This window comes from Myxocyprinus asiaticus, chromosome 1, assembly GCF_019703515.2.
Source record: "Myxocyprinus asiaticus isolate MX2 ecotype Aquarium Trade chromosome 1, UBuf_Myxa_2, whole genome shotgun sequence".
Classification (NCBI taxonomy): domain Eukaryota; kingdom Metazoa; phylum Chordata; class Actinopteri; order Cypriniformes; family Catostomidae; genus Myxocyprinus; species Myxocyprinus asiaticus.
In genome coordinates, this window is record NC_059344.1 from 40,149,088 (window position 1) to 40,164,944 (window position 15,857).

The window sequence follows — 15,857 nt, forward strand, 5'->3', positions numbered from 1 at the left end:
CTGTGTTTGGTAACTGTCTCGTGTCCTAGCCGCGACGCGGCGCTTATCCGCAAGGGGTTGAAAGACTAGTTCTACATCCCTTGATTATTTTGTGTTACCATCCCATGACTGTGATTTGGTTGTGAGATTATTTCATGATATGTTACATGCTAACTACTATAATGGTAGGCTATACTGTAGCCTATATATATATATATATATATACACACACACTCACCAATTCATATAATACAGTCTTTATAAAAGAACATGAAAGAATTTATGAAGACAATCAGAGAGAAATTGTTAATTTAAACAACTTTATTATTCAAACTTTAATCAAAATGACAGTAGTAACACAAGAGTACACAGATTACAGCATTGTGTATTTCACTGTCTCAATGCGCGGCACATCAAAGTTATGATTATCAAAAATGCAGGTTACTAAATGCATGTTTCCCCAGTTTTGAGAGCAGGCATCACTGCTGAACAGAAAAATTGTCTCACTCATCAAACATTTTGAGATAATTTCACATAATAGGCATCCTCTTCAGTGCTCATTCAGATTCAGTCTCACACACACAGATACATACATTCAGGTTACATTTGCTGAAAATAATCAGGTCGTTCCGGAGGAGAAAGTGATAAAAACAGAATTTAAACACTGGTATTGGTGGGCCACCCTGTTAAGAGGTTAAAAACATACAGATTTTCCTTCTTGTATGCGTGCATAAAACTCCTATCATACATAAAAAATAAATGAAACTCTCTGGAACTGCATCTATGCATAGGTTTACTGAAATTACAAAAGACAAACTAAGATCCACTCCTCTCGTCTGGTTGTTCAGTATAAAGGAAATGCTTTTTTAAGTTGTACGCATTCATTTAACTCGCAACTTAAAAATAATTTGTAACCACATCAGAAGCATTTCTGTTCTGTTTCTGAAAAGAGGAATCTGGTAGCTCTTTTCCACCGAAACTGCAATAGTTCTCGTGCCGAGCCTGTGCGCCACTGGTTCACGGCCGTGGCAATCTGGAGCCTATCGTAAACCGGACGCGCTTCCCACTGACTTGACGAACGGTGAGGTAACGGGTTACTGTCTACGTGGTAGTTTCACGTGACTACCTCAAACATAAACAAACATGGCGCGTCACAGTGTGTTTGTATATAGCTTTTACTCTTGTTTTTGAGGACATATTTAAATATAAGGAGTAACGCAATCCATCGTTATTACATTGCTCAACAAGATTGTCAGAGACGACATCTATGCTAAAGACGACAGGTACTGTAATTACATTATAACTTGCTAAGTTCTGTAAACTGTAACAGTGGAATCATTATTAACGTTGGTGTAGCAGATGGTTGTATTTAGATTTTTGCCATAGCATATAATATTACTGATTGAGAATCCCACTGTTTTACTTTACAGATAGCTGCGATCTTCCAAACTTAGGGTACACATACACGACAATGATGTACAAAAAATGGAAAAGTTTTTCCTTTGCGTTTTTGAAAAGTTTCGCGTACAGATGACAACGTTGTCAAAACGATCCCCGTTCACACGGATCCGCGAAAACGACTAAAAGCGCTGTATTATGCATGCCAGGCCAGTAGTTGGCGATGTCACTTTGTAAAGAAACACTACGCGCCTGCGCATATATGCATTCTTCCACAGAGCGGTGAATACAAACAATGAAGATGGCGAAAGCATCGAGCAATTTTGTCTGGACAAAATCTTGAGCAGCACAAACACAGTCCTGTAGTCCACCACTGTAGTTTTGAATGTCTCGCGCATGCCTATAGACTGAACACGTAATACGCGTGCGCATGACGTCATCGTTTTCACAAATTCACGTTTTTGTATGTTTACACAGAGACGATAATGGCATCATTTTCAAAAATGTACACTTTGAAACCGGTTTTCAACGAACAGCCAAAACGCATGAAAATTTTTCCGTTATTAGTTGAAAACGTTGTTGTGTAAATGGCCCCTAGTGAGTAGCTGGTCAAAAATACCCTAACAGAACAAAACGATGCACAAAAAACGATGACAACAGTGTAAGAAAAGCTAACAAAGTTGGCAAATATAACAACATACTGAGATCAGCTGCAGAGGAAACCGGCGATAAGCGTTACTGGCTGAATTTAATGCCCCGGTTAGTCAGCCGGCTTGTCTGAGTCCAAAACCTTGTTGCTCCGTTCACTGTCGCATTTGCTTATGTCCTACTTATGGTCCCTGCACTCCCTTAAGTGTTTTTCAATTTGTTTATGATTCGGTCAATTGTCTGATTGAAGCTGGCGTGCATCATTTCGTGCTGTATCTTCATACTCATAGACTATATTTCCCTTTGCGATCTCTCAAGTTTATCTCGGATCTCTGTAAAGACCATATCGCAAGTAGAGCACTCGTTTCGTCATATTACCTGAACGCTTTTGATGTCTGACAATTTTGTGGGTTTTTTATATGTTGTTAGAGGGAAGAAGTACTCCTTGGTGCAGACGGTAGCTACTGTTGTTGTTTGGGAAAACTTTACCATGGTGATGAATCATTATCCAGCCCTCTGTCCCCTGACATAATCAGTTCCTGCATAGAGACCAGCAAGCTTTTGGGGCTGGTGCAGAACCAGGTTTTAGGCATCGGAAAGGCCTTTTCTGCGGTGGAAATGCGCGGAACAGTTCGAGAATTAGCACTGGCCCAGGAACCCTCACCCGAACCATGTCGGTGGAAAAGTGCTATGGGTGTACTGGGTCTGTGTCTTGTATTGAGGTGCTATTGCTTAAAACAAGTGTTTTATTATACCTCTCTATGTGTAATAAGAGTTCTTTGGTCAAAACACAACACTTGAAAAGATTTTAAGTAGGCTCAAAAGTATGTGCCCTAATTAACTGAGTTACATAGGGATAAATGTTGTGAACCTTCAAAGTAAAAATTGGGTTGCACTTTATTTTACAGTATGAGTACTTTCCGTATACTTACAGTGCACTTACCCAAGAAAGTACTTAATAATATGAGATAACTACATGTGCTTAATATGGGTTAAGTTTAGGGTTAGGTTTTGGGTTAGTACCTAGTAATTACTATAGTTGTTGTAATTATATAGTCCGTAAATGTAGAACAGTACTGTAAAATAAAGTGCTACCAAAAATTTTAACAAAATATGTGCGTCAAATGGACATGTGCAAAAATGTCCTAAACTTTTTTGAATATCTATGAAAAATAATCAAAACAGTTTGTTCACAGAACATTTTCCAATTGTATTTGAATTGCAGTGTGCATTTCTCCGATAGGTATTTACTGAGCTAATCTGTAGCTAATCTCATCAGACATCTCCAAAACTCAAATCAAAGAGATGAAATCATTAAAGAATAGAGAAACAAGCATCTGAAAAACCATAAGAAACCCTTAAAAAAAAAAAAAAAAAAAAACTTGTAAAGATATCTAAACGTCTATATAAGATTTCCAACACAAGAATTAAATGAATGTGCATCTCTGGAGTTTTCATCAAGCAATTAAAAAAAAACTAAAAAACTTTGAAGGCCCATTAAATCAGAGAATCAAACCCTCAGTTCAACAATGTGTCTTGAGGTTCAAAGATCAAAGCTTCTTCCTGTACAATCAGAGCTGCTCCTACGTCATGTCAAGAGCAGAAGTTTTGGGCTCATCATTCATCCAGCTGATCAAAACAAAGGGCTTTTTCAGTTGTCCCTCTGAATGTGGCTATCAGCATCTTGCCATTTTCATCATAAATGCCATACCCTCAATGTTTTCAGTTTTGTCAATGTTTTGCATTTGGAGGGTTGGTGGAACCTTATGATTTAAGATGTATGGATTTACAGTTAGACATCAAGAAGGTCACTGGGCAGTGTGTGAATTTAAAAGTCACAGGTTTAATCCTCAGCACTGTTCTGACTCAATAAAGCCCTCCTTTTCCTGACCGACAGGCTCTACCTCTGCATAAGCTGGATGACCAGAACCCCGGTGGAATTTCATCGCAGGCCAACGACTGGGACGTCTCTGCAAATGCACAAAATATTAAACAAGAAAGTTGATAAATTATTTTTCCGAAAAGCACTCCCCATCACAGACAATCCACACATATTCTATTAGGTAATTCTAGATTTATTTATTTTCACGTTATCTTCTATAAAGCACAACAGTACCCGCCCACTTTTTTAGCCGCCTTGGTGCCGTAAGTATTAAAATCCTCCATAAAAGAGTTCTAAGACATGAACCAAACCAAACACCTTTGAGGTAAATCACATTACAAACTTTGATTTGAATAAAATAAAGTGTTTGAAAATCAGATGAAGCATTGCAAATGACATAATCAGATTTAAAAAGATGGACAAATATGAAACTATTGATTTAAAGCTGTTGCTTAAAAATATTGAATAAATATATTTAAAGAATATCACAAAATATTCAGATATAAACTGTAAGGCTGGCACCAGCATGTCTACAACCAAAAGGCGCCATTTCCGGTAAAAGTCAAAGAACTCTGCGAGAATCAACATCATAGAACTCTCTCACAAAAGCCTGAATATCACCACAGTGTGATAAATTGCAAATCACCTTGCTGCCCCCCTTCTCTCTCCCCCTTCTCCCCTTCAACAGCTCTGGACCAACACAAAGACACAAGATTTATATGTAAAATATAACAAATACCATGAAAACAAAGAATGCAACTGTATTTGATATAATTTAAGAGGTCTCTGTGCGACTGGTATAGTGGTCTCTTTCCCATGTTGATAAAACTAGTGGTAACAAAGTTATAAGGTCTTTGCCAAATACTGCATAATTCTGGAGGTGTCTCCCCCTCCTTGACCTACAATTGAAATGATCTCCTGTATGTTAACAAGGTTAAACCCCAGGAAGTCAAGAACCCATTCACCCCAAATCCTCATTGTTCAAAGGATAATACCATTTGGTACACAATGTTTATTCTGTCTGGATATTTAAGGAAAGTTGGCAAGAAGCTCTGGGGATCTGTAAGCAGATCTGCATGTAGTTTTGTCAGGTATGTTTCTTTGACTTGTCTTTTATTTTTAGTAATGGTTGTTTATTCTGATCATGTGAAATTGGCTTTGATTTGAATTTCTGCAACAATGTTTTATATCCTACCTGACAAATAAATTGTTATTATTTGATTTATTCTGAATTCCTCTGAAATCATTTATATCATTACTGGAGCTTTAATATAGGAGGAAGCCATTTAAAGACTCTCAGTTTGAATTTAAACCACTCAGGACAACCAGGTAGGACAACCACCTAGGACAGCCGGGTAGGATTTGAATTTCAATAGACCAGGGTAGACCATACTGGAGCTTTAATATAGGAGAAACCACTCAGGACAACCGGGTAGGAGTAAGCCATTTAAAGACTCTCAGTCACTGCTCACCGCCCTTCTCAGCAAGTTGTATGTACGTGACTAAGCGGCAATATCGTCTGGTTATGAGAAAAGCTAAACCAGACGATATTAGTTAACCCTACAACCACTGATTAAGAACGGAACTGGCTATCCATTTTCGGGAGGTTTACGTAATTTAATAACGGCCGGCGTAAGTCTCCAAAGATCGAAAGGACAATGAATAGAAGAGGATTTAGGATCTAAAAATGTTAAATTAAAAGAATGATCAGAAATTAATTAGAGCTTAAATATAAATTAGAGGTCAACTTAAAATTGGAGTCAGATTAATATAAAATTGGAGTCAGATAAAGTGAATAACGGAATCAAATGTGTGAATTAACAATAATTGTTTTACTTCAGCGCTCAGAAAAGACAGAACAACGCAGAGACCTTCAAGGGCAATTTATTGAAGTTCCACTCCGGAACGGATAGAAAATTCATCCCTCTTTGGGAAAATCATCTTTTCTTTTTACAATACAAATATATAAGTAACTGAGTGTAGGGAAAACAACAGTCATTCACAGTGAGTCATGGAAATGGGCGGTCACTACCAGGGTGCGCTATGTGGGCCGATTTCTAAACAATAAACTTGAAATAACACAGATTTTTTGAATAGAGGCATAAACCATCGATTAAATGGATAGTTCACCCAAAAATGAAATCACTCTCTCATTATTTACTCACCCTCATGATATCCCAGGTGTGTATGACTTTCTTTCTTCACAACACATTTGAAGAAAAACAGAAAAATATCTCAGCTCGGTAGGTCCTTAAAATGCAAGTGCATGGAGATTTCTCTTTGAAACTCCAAAAATCACAGACAGTCAGCATATACGTCATCCATATGACACCAGCTGTTAAATTAATGCCTTCTAAAGTGACATGATCGCTTTTGGTGTGAAAAATATAAATATTTCAATACTTTTTTAAACTCTAAATCATGCTTCCGGTCAGCAGTGGTACGCACATATGACATAATTGCACTGGCACTTGAAACAAGCAAGAACTGACAAACGTGCATCACAGCTGGAAGAGAAGCACTGTTTACACCTGTGCAGGAGGAACGCTGTACTGAAGGTTTGTTGGTTTTGGTTTAGATCTGTTATTATCTGTTTCTTTACTCACAATGGTGCATTTATGTGCTTATCCTGGATGTCTCAACCAAGAGGAGAACGTGAGATTACACCTGTATCATGCAACGGTAATACCAATTGGACTCCACCCTCTCCTGAAGCCTAACGGAAGCGATGGTTTATAGTTAAAAATTACTTAAATATTGAACTTTTTTTCACACCAAAAATTATCATATTGCTTTAGAAGGCATTCATTTAACTGCTGGAGTCGTATTGGTGATGTTTATGCTGACTGTCTGTGATTTTAGGAGCTTCAAAAGAGAAATTGCCATTCACTTGCATTTTAAGGATCTACTGAGCTGAGACATTTTTCTATTTTTCTTCAAATGTGTTCTGGTGAAGAATGAAAGTCATACACACCTGGGATATCATGAGGGTGAGTAAATAATGAGAGAATTTTCATTTTTGGGTGAACAATCCCTTTAACATCCTTAGACCTCACAGTACATCTGGCTGTACTTCTTGAGAAGGCTGAGGAAATTCGGCATGTCAAGCAGAATCCTCAGCAGCTTCTACAGGTGCACAATCGAGAGCATCCAGCTCCATCACAGTCTGGTTTGGAAGCTGCACAGCTCAGGACCGTAAGGCTCTACAGCGGGTGGTGAGAGCTGCCCAAACCATCACTGGAACAGCCCTACCATTGCTGGAGAGCCTCTACCAGGCCAGGGTCATCAGGAGGGCCCACAACATCATTAAAGACAATAGCCACGGCCAAAACAGCCTATTCACACTCCTACCATCAGGTAGACGCTACAGGAGTGCAAAAGCAAGAACAACCAGGCTGAGAAACAGTTTCTACCTACAGACCATCAGGCTTGTGAATGACTCTCATCCACTGCCCCTCCTCACAGACACAGTTTTCCCTCTGTTTGTAAGAGGTGTCAAGCTTTACCCCACCCTGCCTACACAAATATTTATGAATGTAACAACATTATGGACCACTACTGAGACTACTTCCACAGGCCATTGCACATGACCATCTCCATGTTTACAATGCACGTATATACTTTCTCTTTTACACTATTTTTTAATTTATTTTCAAATGTTTACACTTATATGAATCTACATTATGAAGTGGTGGTGGCATAGTGGACTAAAGCACTGCACTGGTAAGCAAAAGGTTGTTGGTTCAATTCCCACAGCCACCACCATTGTGTCCTTGAGCAAGGCACTTAACTCCAGATTGCTCCAGGGGGATTGTCCCTGTAATAAGGGCACTGTATGTTGGTTTGGATAAAAGTGTCTGCCAAATGAATGTGTATACACTTTTACTTGTGCACTATTTGTAATTTATGTTTTTAAATAATTGTTGTTGTGTGTTTTTTTTTTCTTTCCTCCTTATGTCCTGTTTAAAGTATGTCTGAGGTTGCTGGGAGGATTTACAGAGTAAGAATTTCATTGTACTGTGTAACACTGTTTCTTGTACATATGACAATAAACTCTTAACTTTACAGGTTTATAAATTATCTTTAAAGATCAATTCACTGATGGAGAAAATGAATGGGATTTTTACTTCTGGAACCAGCTCTGTTCCTGGATATATTTAAGACCTTGAAAATGCTGGAGATTCCTCACTTAAAGTGATAGTTCAACCAAAAATGAAAATTCTGTCATCATGTACTAAACTGGTATGACAGAATTGCAACTAAATTAGTGTATCCTCACGTTCCTTTAATTCCTTTTTGTCCTCTACTTTTTAGCAATAGCTAATGCAGAGTCTCACCTCAATGAAAAAGAGTCCTGCAGCAGAGCTCGGGTGATGGTAGATGTAGACGGTCACCAGACCGATGGCCACGATCACGAGTAGCAGCACAAGCATCCCAAGGATCAGACCCATGTGCAGAGAGTGTGTGCTGTTCTCTGCTGTACTTTTTGCTGCAGCAGCTAAAACACACATAAAGACACAACATATTGAAAGTTGTTCTGAGTACTCTGTAAAAAACACACACATTATTTCACGTACACTGTGAGAATAAGACACTACGTCTTTGTACACACACAACCACACTGCTTGTAATAATGTCAGTGAGGTCATTTGTGAATTATTTGTCTCGTCTTGAAAAGCAGTAGAGGTTTGATCTTTGTGTAGCTTGCAGTTCCCCTTTCTAACAGAAGAGAGCACTGTCCCCACACCTAATTTATGCTTTTTGTCTATTGGGCAGTTTAAGGGTAACTGTGGTTTGTTTTATCTTTCCAACAGGCAGATAAAAACATGATTAATGGTGAAAGAGGAGCAAGGCTTATTATTTTGTATAATGGACATTTCAATGAAAGAGATTCACTGTTGTCTATAGATGTATTTTGCACTATAGCCAAATACCTACTGTATAAAATAGTATGACTGATCAGATTCTATTTTTAGAGCACCAAATGATTTGAAGGACCTAGATGTCAGTTGTAGATAGGTTGAATTTAATTTGGGTTTGATTTATAATATGTAAAAACCATATAAAAGTCAAGACCCAGTATTAGGATGTTTCTTTGGTCATTTCTCTTCAATAAAAGGGCAATAATTGTATAGGTTAACATAGGTCTTCAATCTAAATAATTACAATGAGAGTATATTTCCACCTACCCACATCAAGTTAATCTACATCAAATAGTTTATTTGAAAATGTGTTTAATCAACATCAATATTTTATGTGAAAATGTGTATAATTAGGCTGATATACAGTATATATATGTATACAGAACTACCGCTCACTGGATGTTTTTTGTTTTTGGCACCATTTGGAGTAAATTCTAGAGACTGTTGTGTGTGAAAATCCCAGGAGATCAGCAGTTATAGAAATACTCAAACCAGCCCATCTAGCACCAACAATCATGCCACGATCCAAATCACTGAGATCAAAATTTTTTTCCCCTTTCTGATGGTTGATGTGAACATTAACTGAAGCTCCTGACCCATATCTGCATGATTTTATGCACACGATTGGCTGATTAGATAATCGCATGGATGATTGTTGGTGCCAGACGGGATGGTTTGAGTATTTCTGTAACTGCTGATCTCCTGGGATTTTCACACACAACAGTCTCTAGAATTTATTCAGAATGGTGCCAAAAAAAAAAAACATCCAGTGAGCGGCAGTTCTGTGGATGGAAATGCCTTGTTGATAAGAGAGGTCAACAGAGAATTGCCAGACTGTTTCAAACTGACAAAGTCTACTTTAACTCAGATAACCGCTCTGTACAATTGTGGTGAGAAGAATATCAGCTCAGAATACTATTCTGATATGCGAGTTGGCGCTGTTTTGGTGGCACGTGGGGGACCTACACAATATTAGGCAAGTGGTTTTAATGTTGTGGCTGATCGGTGTATATATATATATATATATATATATATATACTGTGTATATCTCTTTTGGTGTCATTTTTGCCAATTTTCCCCCTTAATTTCCAACCCTGGTACACATCCCTTAAAAGAAGGGAATGCAATGGAAAATTCATTACAGCCAGAAGTGCCCATGACCACTTAAGCATGGGAAGTTATTTTTTGAATTTATTTTTAAAGATGGTCAGTGAGGCCTGCCAGCCAAAGAAAGCTTGGCTTGACAACTGTCATACTGAAACAAAATACAAAAAAATCCTTAATAGATATAACCAGGCAGTGTGTTTTTATGGCAATAACTCAGAGTAACAGAATGTTTTATTGCCGCTGACCAGTCATTATTTACCTGGTGCCTCAAACCTTTCTGGACATCAATGGGGCTGAATTATATGCTCATAACTAACAGAGCGAACAGAGTCCTTTTAATATTTTTCTAAACCTTGGCTGTGCTACTTTAATAGGAGGCTTCAGACACACTGCATGTAAAAGAATGACACTGACTGCAGACCACTAATATGTTCCATAACAAAACATTCTTCATTTCAGTGTCAAGAGATTGTAAGTTTAGAATCACGCATCAGTCGCATTATCTCACACACAAAAGGACAATTTCAAGAGCTCTCCTCTACAGGTATTAGCAAGAGACAATGCTGTTCTTGAGAGACAAGCCTAACAGTGGGTAAATGGCAACTGTCAACTGCACATAACATTTCTCTATTTACTGCATGCATATATATACTGTATATCTATCTATCTATCTATCTATCTATCTATATATATAGTAATGTGAAAAAGTATTTCCTGATTTCTTCTATTTTTGTCCATTTTTCATACTAAATTGTTTTAGATCTTCAAACAAGTTAAAGGCAACCTGAGTAACCACAAAATACAGTTTTCAAATATATTTATTTTTTATTGAAGAAAAAAAACGTTATCCAACACCTACATCACCCATGTGAAAAACGAACTGCCCCCTTAAACTTAATAGCTGGTTGTGCCACCTTTATTAGCAACAAATGCAACCAATCGCTTCCTAAAACTGGAGTTCAGTCTTTCACAACACTGTGGGGGAATTCTGGCCCACTCTTCTTTACAGAACAGCTTTAGTTCTGCCACATTGGAGGATTTTCGAGCATGAACTGCCCGTTTAAGGTCCCACCACAGCATCTCAATAAGTCAGGACTAGGCCACTCCAAAACTTTAATTTTGCTAATTCTGAGCCATTCAGAGGTGGACTTACTCCTATGATTTGGATCATTGTCTTGCTGCATAATCCAGTTGCACGTGTGCTTCAACTAACGGACTGATGACTGGACGTTCTCCTTTAGGATTTTCTGATAGAGAGCAGAATTCATGTTTCCCTCAATTGTTGCAAGTCTCCCTGGCCCTGAAGCAGCAAAGTATCCCCACACCATCATACTACCGCCACCATGCTTGACCTTAGGTATGATGTTCTTTTTGTGGAATGCTGTGTTTGATTTACATCAGATGTAACGCAACCCATGTCTTCCAAACAGTTCCACTTTTGACTCATCAGTCCACAGAACATTCTCCCAAAAGGTCTGAGGATCATCAAGGTGTATTTTGGCAAAATTCAGATGTGCCATAATGTTCTTCTGGGTTAGCAGTGATTTTCACCTGGGGATTTAGTAACTAATAGCTAAGTAACTGCAAATACTTTTTCACACAGGCCCAGTTGGTATTGGATAACTTTTTTGCTTCAATAAATAACATTATCATTTAAAAACTGTATTATGTGTTTACTCAGATTGCCTTTGTTTTATGTTAGATTTTGTTAGAATTTTTGAAAAAATTTAGTATGAGATATACACAAAAACAGAAGAAATCAGGATGGGGCAAATACTTTTTCACAACACTGTATATACACTACCGGTCAAAAGTTTTGAAACACTTACTCATTCTTTATTATAATTGTTTTTTTCTTCACATTTTAGAATAATTGTAAAGTCATCAAAACTATGGAATAACATAAATGGAACTATGGGAATTATGTTGTGACTAAACAAAATCCAAAATAAATCAAAACTGTGTTATATTTTAGCATCTTCAAAGTAGTCACCCTTTGCCTAGAATTTTCAGACATGTACTCTTGACATTTTCTCAACCATCTTCTTGAGGTATCACCCTGGGATACATTTTAAACAGTACTGAAGGAGTTCCCATCTACGTATGTTGGGCACTTATTGGCTGCTTTTCTTTATTATTTGGTCCAAGTCATCCATTAAAAAAAAAACGTTTTTAATTAAATTTTAGTTTTGTAATGAAATAAATTAATATGGTGGCACAATTATATTTTTGTCTACAAAACTAATTTCAAACATTTAAGCATACACCTTCAGATCAAAATATTTTTAAGATCATGAGAAACATTTCAGTCAAGTGTTTCAAAACTTTTGATCGGTAGTATATATATATATATATATATATACAGTATTTTAAAGCTCTGGAAAAAATTAAGAGACCACTGTAAAATTATCCCCAGATAATTATCCCCAAGATTTCTCCCAAATTCCAAATAAAAATATTGTCATTTAGAGCATTTATTTGCAGAAAATGACAACTGGTCAAAATAGCAAAAAAGATGCTGTGTTTTCAGACCTTGAATAATGCAAAGAAAACAAGTTCATATTAATTTTTAAACAACACAATACTAATGTTTTAACTCAGAAATCAATATTTGATGGAGTAACCCTGATTTTCAATCACAGCGTTCATTCGTCTTGGCATGCTCTCTACCAGTCTTTCACATTGCTGTTGGGTGACTTTATGCCACTCCTGGTGCAGAAATTCAAGCAGCTCGGCTTTGTTTTATGGCTTGTGGCCACTGGAAAACCAATCCTCACAGTTGGAAGCAGGTTTTCTTCAAGGATAGCCTTGTACGTGGCTTGATTCATGCATCCTTCACAAAGATGAATCTGCCCAATTCCAGCCTTGCTGAAGCACCCCCAGATCATAACCGATCCTCCACCTGGTTGTCTAATGGTTAGACGCAGACCTGGAGAGGCCTTCAAGCCACAGTGTCTCGCACCCACTGTGAAATTTGGCGGAGGATCAATAATGATCTGGGGGTGCTTTGTCTTTGCCTTTAGTTGCCAAATGTAAGTGCTTAATGTAAGTTTTCTGTAGCGCAGGCTGTTTGGCTATATACAAAAATGGCAAGGGTACATTTTGCCCAGCAATTCTGGAGAAAGGTATTGCATGATATGATGACAGATTGAAACATGTGCACAGGCAGCTGGGAACCTCATCAAAACTGACCCAGACTAACAACAGGCCAGTCCTCTATAAAAAAAATAAATAAATTGTTTTCGTTCTTTCTTAAACTATCATTAATGTGAATAATGTCAAGATGTTCTGTTCTTGTGCATTTAAAATCTGACATGTGTATCATTTTTGACAGAGTAAGGACTCAATTCAAATAGAAAAATTGGAATGAAAAGAAGCAGAGTATTTATTGGAAAGAACAAGTCACATCAGAATCTGATCGAGAGCAGAACTAGGACATAACCCAATTTAAATGTTCTTTGGGAAAGACAAAAAATGCCATCTGATCATGGTGTGATCAGAATGATCAGTAGGGGTTATAGTAGTCACCCCTGAAATATAGACACACTAATAAATGTACATAAATTTCTATTTAAGATAATGAGACTCAGAAAAAAATGAATACTACATTAAACAAAAACAAATTTGATGTCATTGATGTTTGCCTGATATTTTGTTTAAATCCATAACCGACATATTAGAGCAGCCACAAAATCATTAGTAAGACTGACAAAACAATTAAAGTGTGGATATAGAAAAAACTGCAGAATTTCTGCTAATTTTTATGTGAATATTTTCCAAAGACTAAGCACGTATCAAAGGTGTAGTAAGTAAAAGTCAGTAAGAAAATGATTGTCTTTTTTTTACTATTTTTACAGTTAAAATGATACATATACCTGTATTAATTGGAGATTGTAAGGCAATGTTCCAATAAGGTCTGAACTGGAAATTCATAAAGTACTTTCTTATTTGGAAATTCATAGGATGCTAGTGTGTTTACATCACAAATGTAGCTAAATTAAGGATAACATTTTAAATGGTAGCTACAGTAACATACCATTACCAATACATCTGCACCCTCTTAACTAGTTTAAGCCAGGAATGACTGATTCATATTATTCTACTTAAGGTTAAATTGCTATTTTCTTCTGGCAACACTTTTGCCTTGGCTGTATGTGCTGCTTTGTGCTTTAATGATGACATGTTGAATTCCTGACTGCTGTTTCCGACTGCTTAAGACTATTAAGCTCGCTCCAAATCAAAAACACATGACCTGGATCTTACTAACAGATTTCTGGGAATACAGATATGGAAAGAAGAAAGGGAGTTAGTAAAAGAGTGAGACAACAAATTTGCTCTTGGACATGAAATGAACTGGCACATACACTGCTATCAATGGAAAAGATATTGTCAAGAATTTTGGTCTTACTTCCAAACATATACATACACACACACACACACACACACACACACACACACACACAGACATGTCAATCACACACCCAGACATGTTTGAGAAAGACCTCATTTTTGCATGAGCTGGAAAAGTATGCTTTTGGTATGTTTTATTCGGTGCATAGCTCAAATAGGCCCTTTAAAACCACATGTACAAAACAACGGTAAGATCTTACCTCCATTGTCCTTGAGATGTAGTGCAATCTTGGTGTCGTCTGTTGGCATACATAAAAAAGATACAGAAGGAAGAGAGAGAAAGAGAGAGAATATTACAGTAAATGTCATTTAACAATTAAATGTCTTTTTTTTTTTTTTTTTTTTTTACATTTCCCCAGTTTTTCATTTACAGTGAAAAGAACATCACAGACTTTGAATGCACATACCTGTACACACATACCCTCTCAAACAAAAACACAGACCCACATATTAATGCAATTCTCATCAACAAATGTAAATGGGTCACACATGTGTGTGAGGGGCACTTGAAAGAGACTGGAAAATATGTCTGATTGGAGAGAATGTTATGGAATGTAATACATTTTAAATGAGCAATCCCAGAGATTATTTAGCAGAGATGGGCCACTTCTATTAAAATGAAAGGAAGAAATTGGAACGCTCAACCAAGGAGCTCTGAGTGCTCAATGGTCAACTGCTGTAGAAAGGAAGTCCCGCCTTACAGTTAAAAGAGCCAATCACCTTTTAGATACAGACATCACCTGTCAGTCAACTCTAGAACACGCATGCGCATTAGCTATACAAGTTGGGAAATTTTAGTTTTTTAGCATAATATGAGAATCACAATTTATTACACCAGTCTTGTCAGACTTTATTGCTGATTTGAAGTATGTTCTTAGATCGTAATCTTGACCAACCGCTTTCTTTCATGGTGGGGACTTTCCATTGACTTCTATTGTTTTTATAACAAGCTCATGATATGTGACCTGCTCCATCATTTCAAGTCACTTTGTCTCAGAGACAAATTTAGAGTTTTATGCACTCAAATAAATAGGAAAACATTTAAATGATTATGTCTCGACAATGGTTTGGAGTACCGGTAACACAATAATTAAATTGTTAGAAAGCTTTAGCTGTGTCCCAGACACACTATACACTTTTAAAATATACTATGCACTCAGCCATGTAATGTATGAATTTTCAAAGTGTAGTATCGTCCCCATAAAAAAATAAATGTAACAGCTGACGGAAGTGACATTTCAAATGCACGTGATATGTTGCCGCTAGCTTAAGCATGTTAGCCAACTTCAGTTCAACACTTGTATCTTAAACATCATACATATTCACACAGCTTGGGGTGATGGTAAAGCATTCAACTCACATTTGTAAGGTGCTGTATCCACTGAAGCTTCGCCAGCTGCTACATTCTTTATTATTTACAACTGTTTTGTCAAACCAGCAGTGCAGCCAGGTAACACCACTGTTTCCGCTATGTACGGCAAGCCGCGTGCGCTGCGTACATGAAGTGTCCA

The 15,857-nt window shown here is 37.3% G+C and overlaps 1 protein-coding gene across 1 annotated transcript in view; it reads right to left on the minus strand.

Moving 5' to 3' along the window:
* Positions 1-282: 282 nt before the first annotated feature.
* plxdc2b (plexin domain containing 2b) overlaps positions 283-15,857 on the minus strand; it is a 103,313-nt gene continuing 87,738 nt past the window's right edge. The window contains exons 12-14 of the mRNA XM_051662231.1: positions 14,547-14,585; positions 8,245-8,405; positions 283-3,995 (exon numbers count right to left, since the gene is read on the minus strand). Of these exons, the coding sequence (XP_051518191.1) occupies positions 3,876-3,995; positions 8,245-8,405; positions 14,547-14,585 (320 nt within the window). The 3' untranslated portion in view covers positions 283-3,875. The remainder of the gene's footprint in view (positions 3,996-8,244; positions 8,406-14,546; positions 14,586-15,857) is intronic.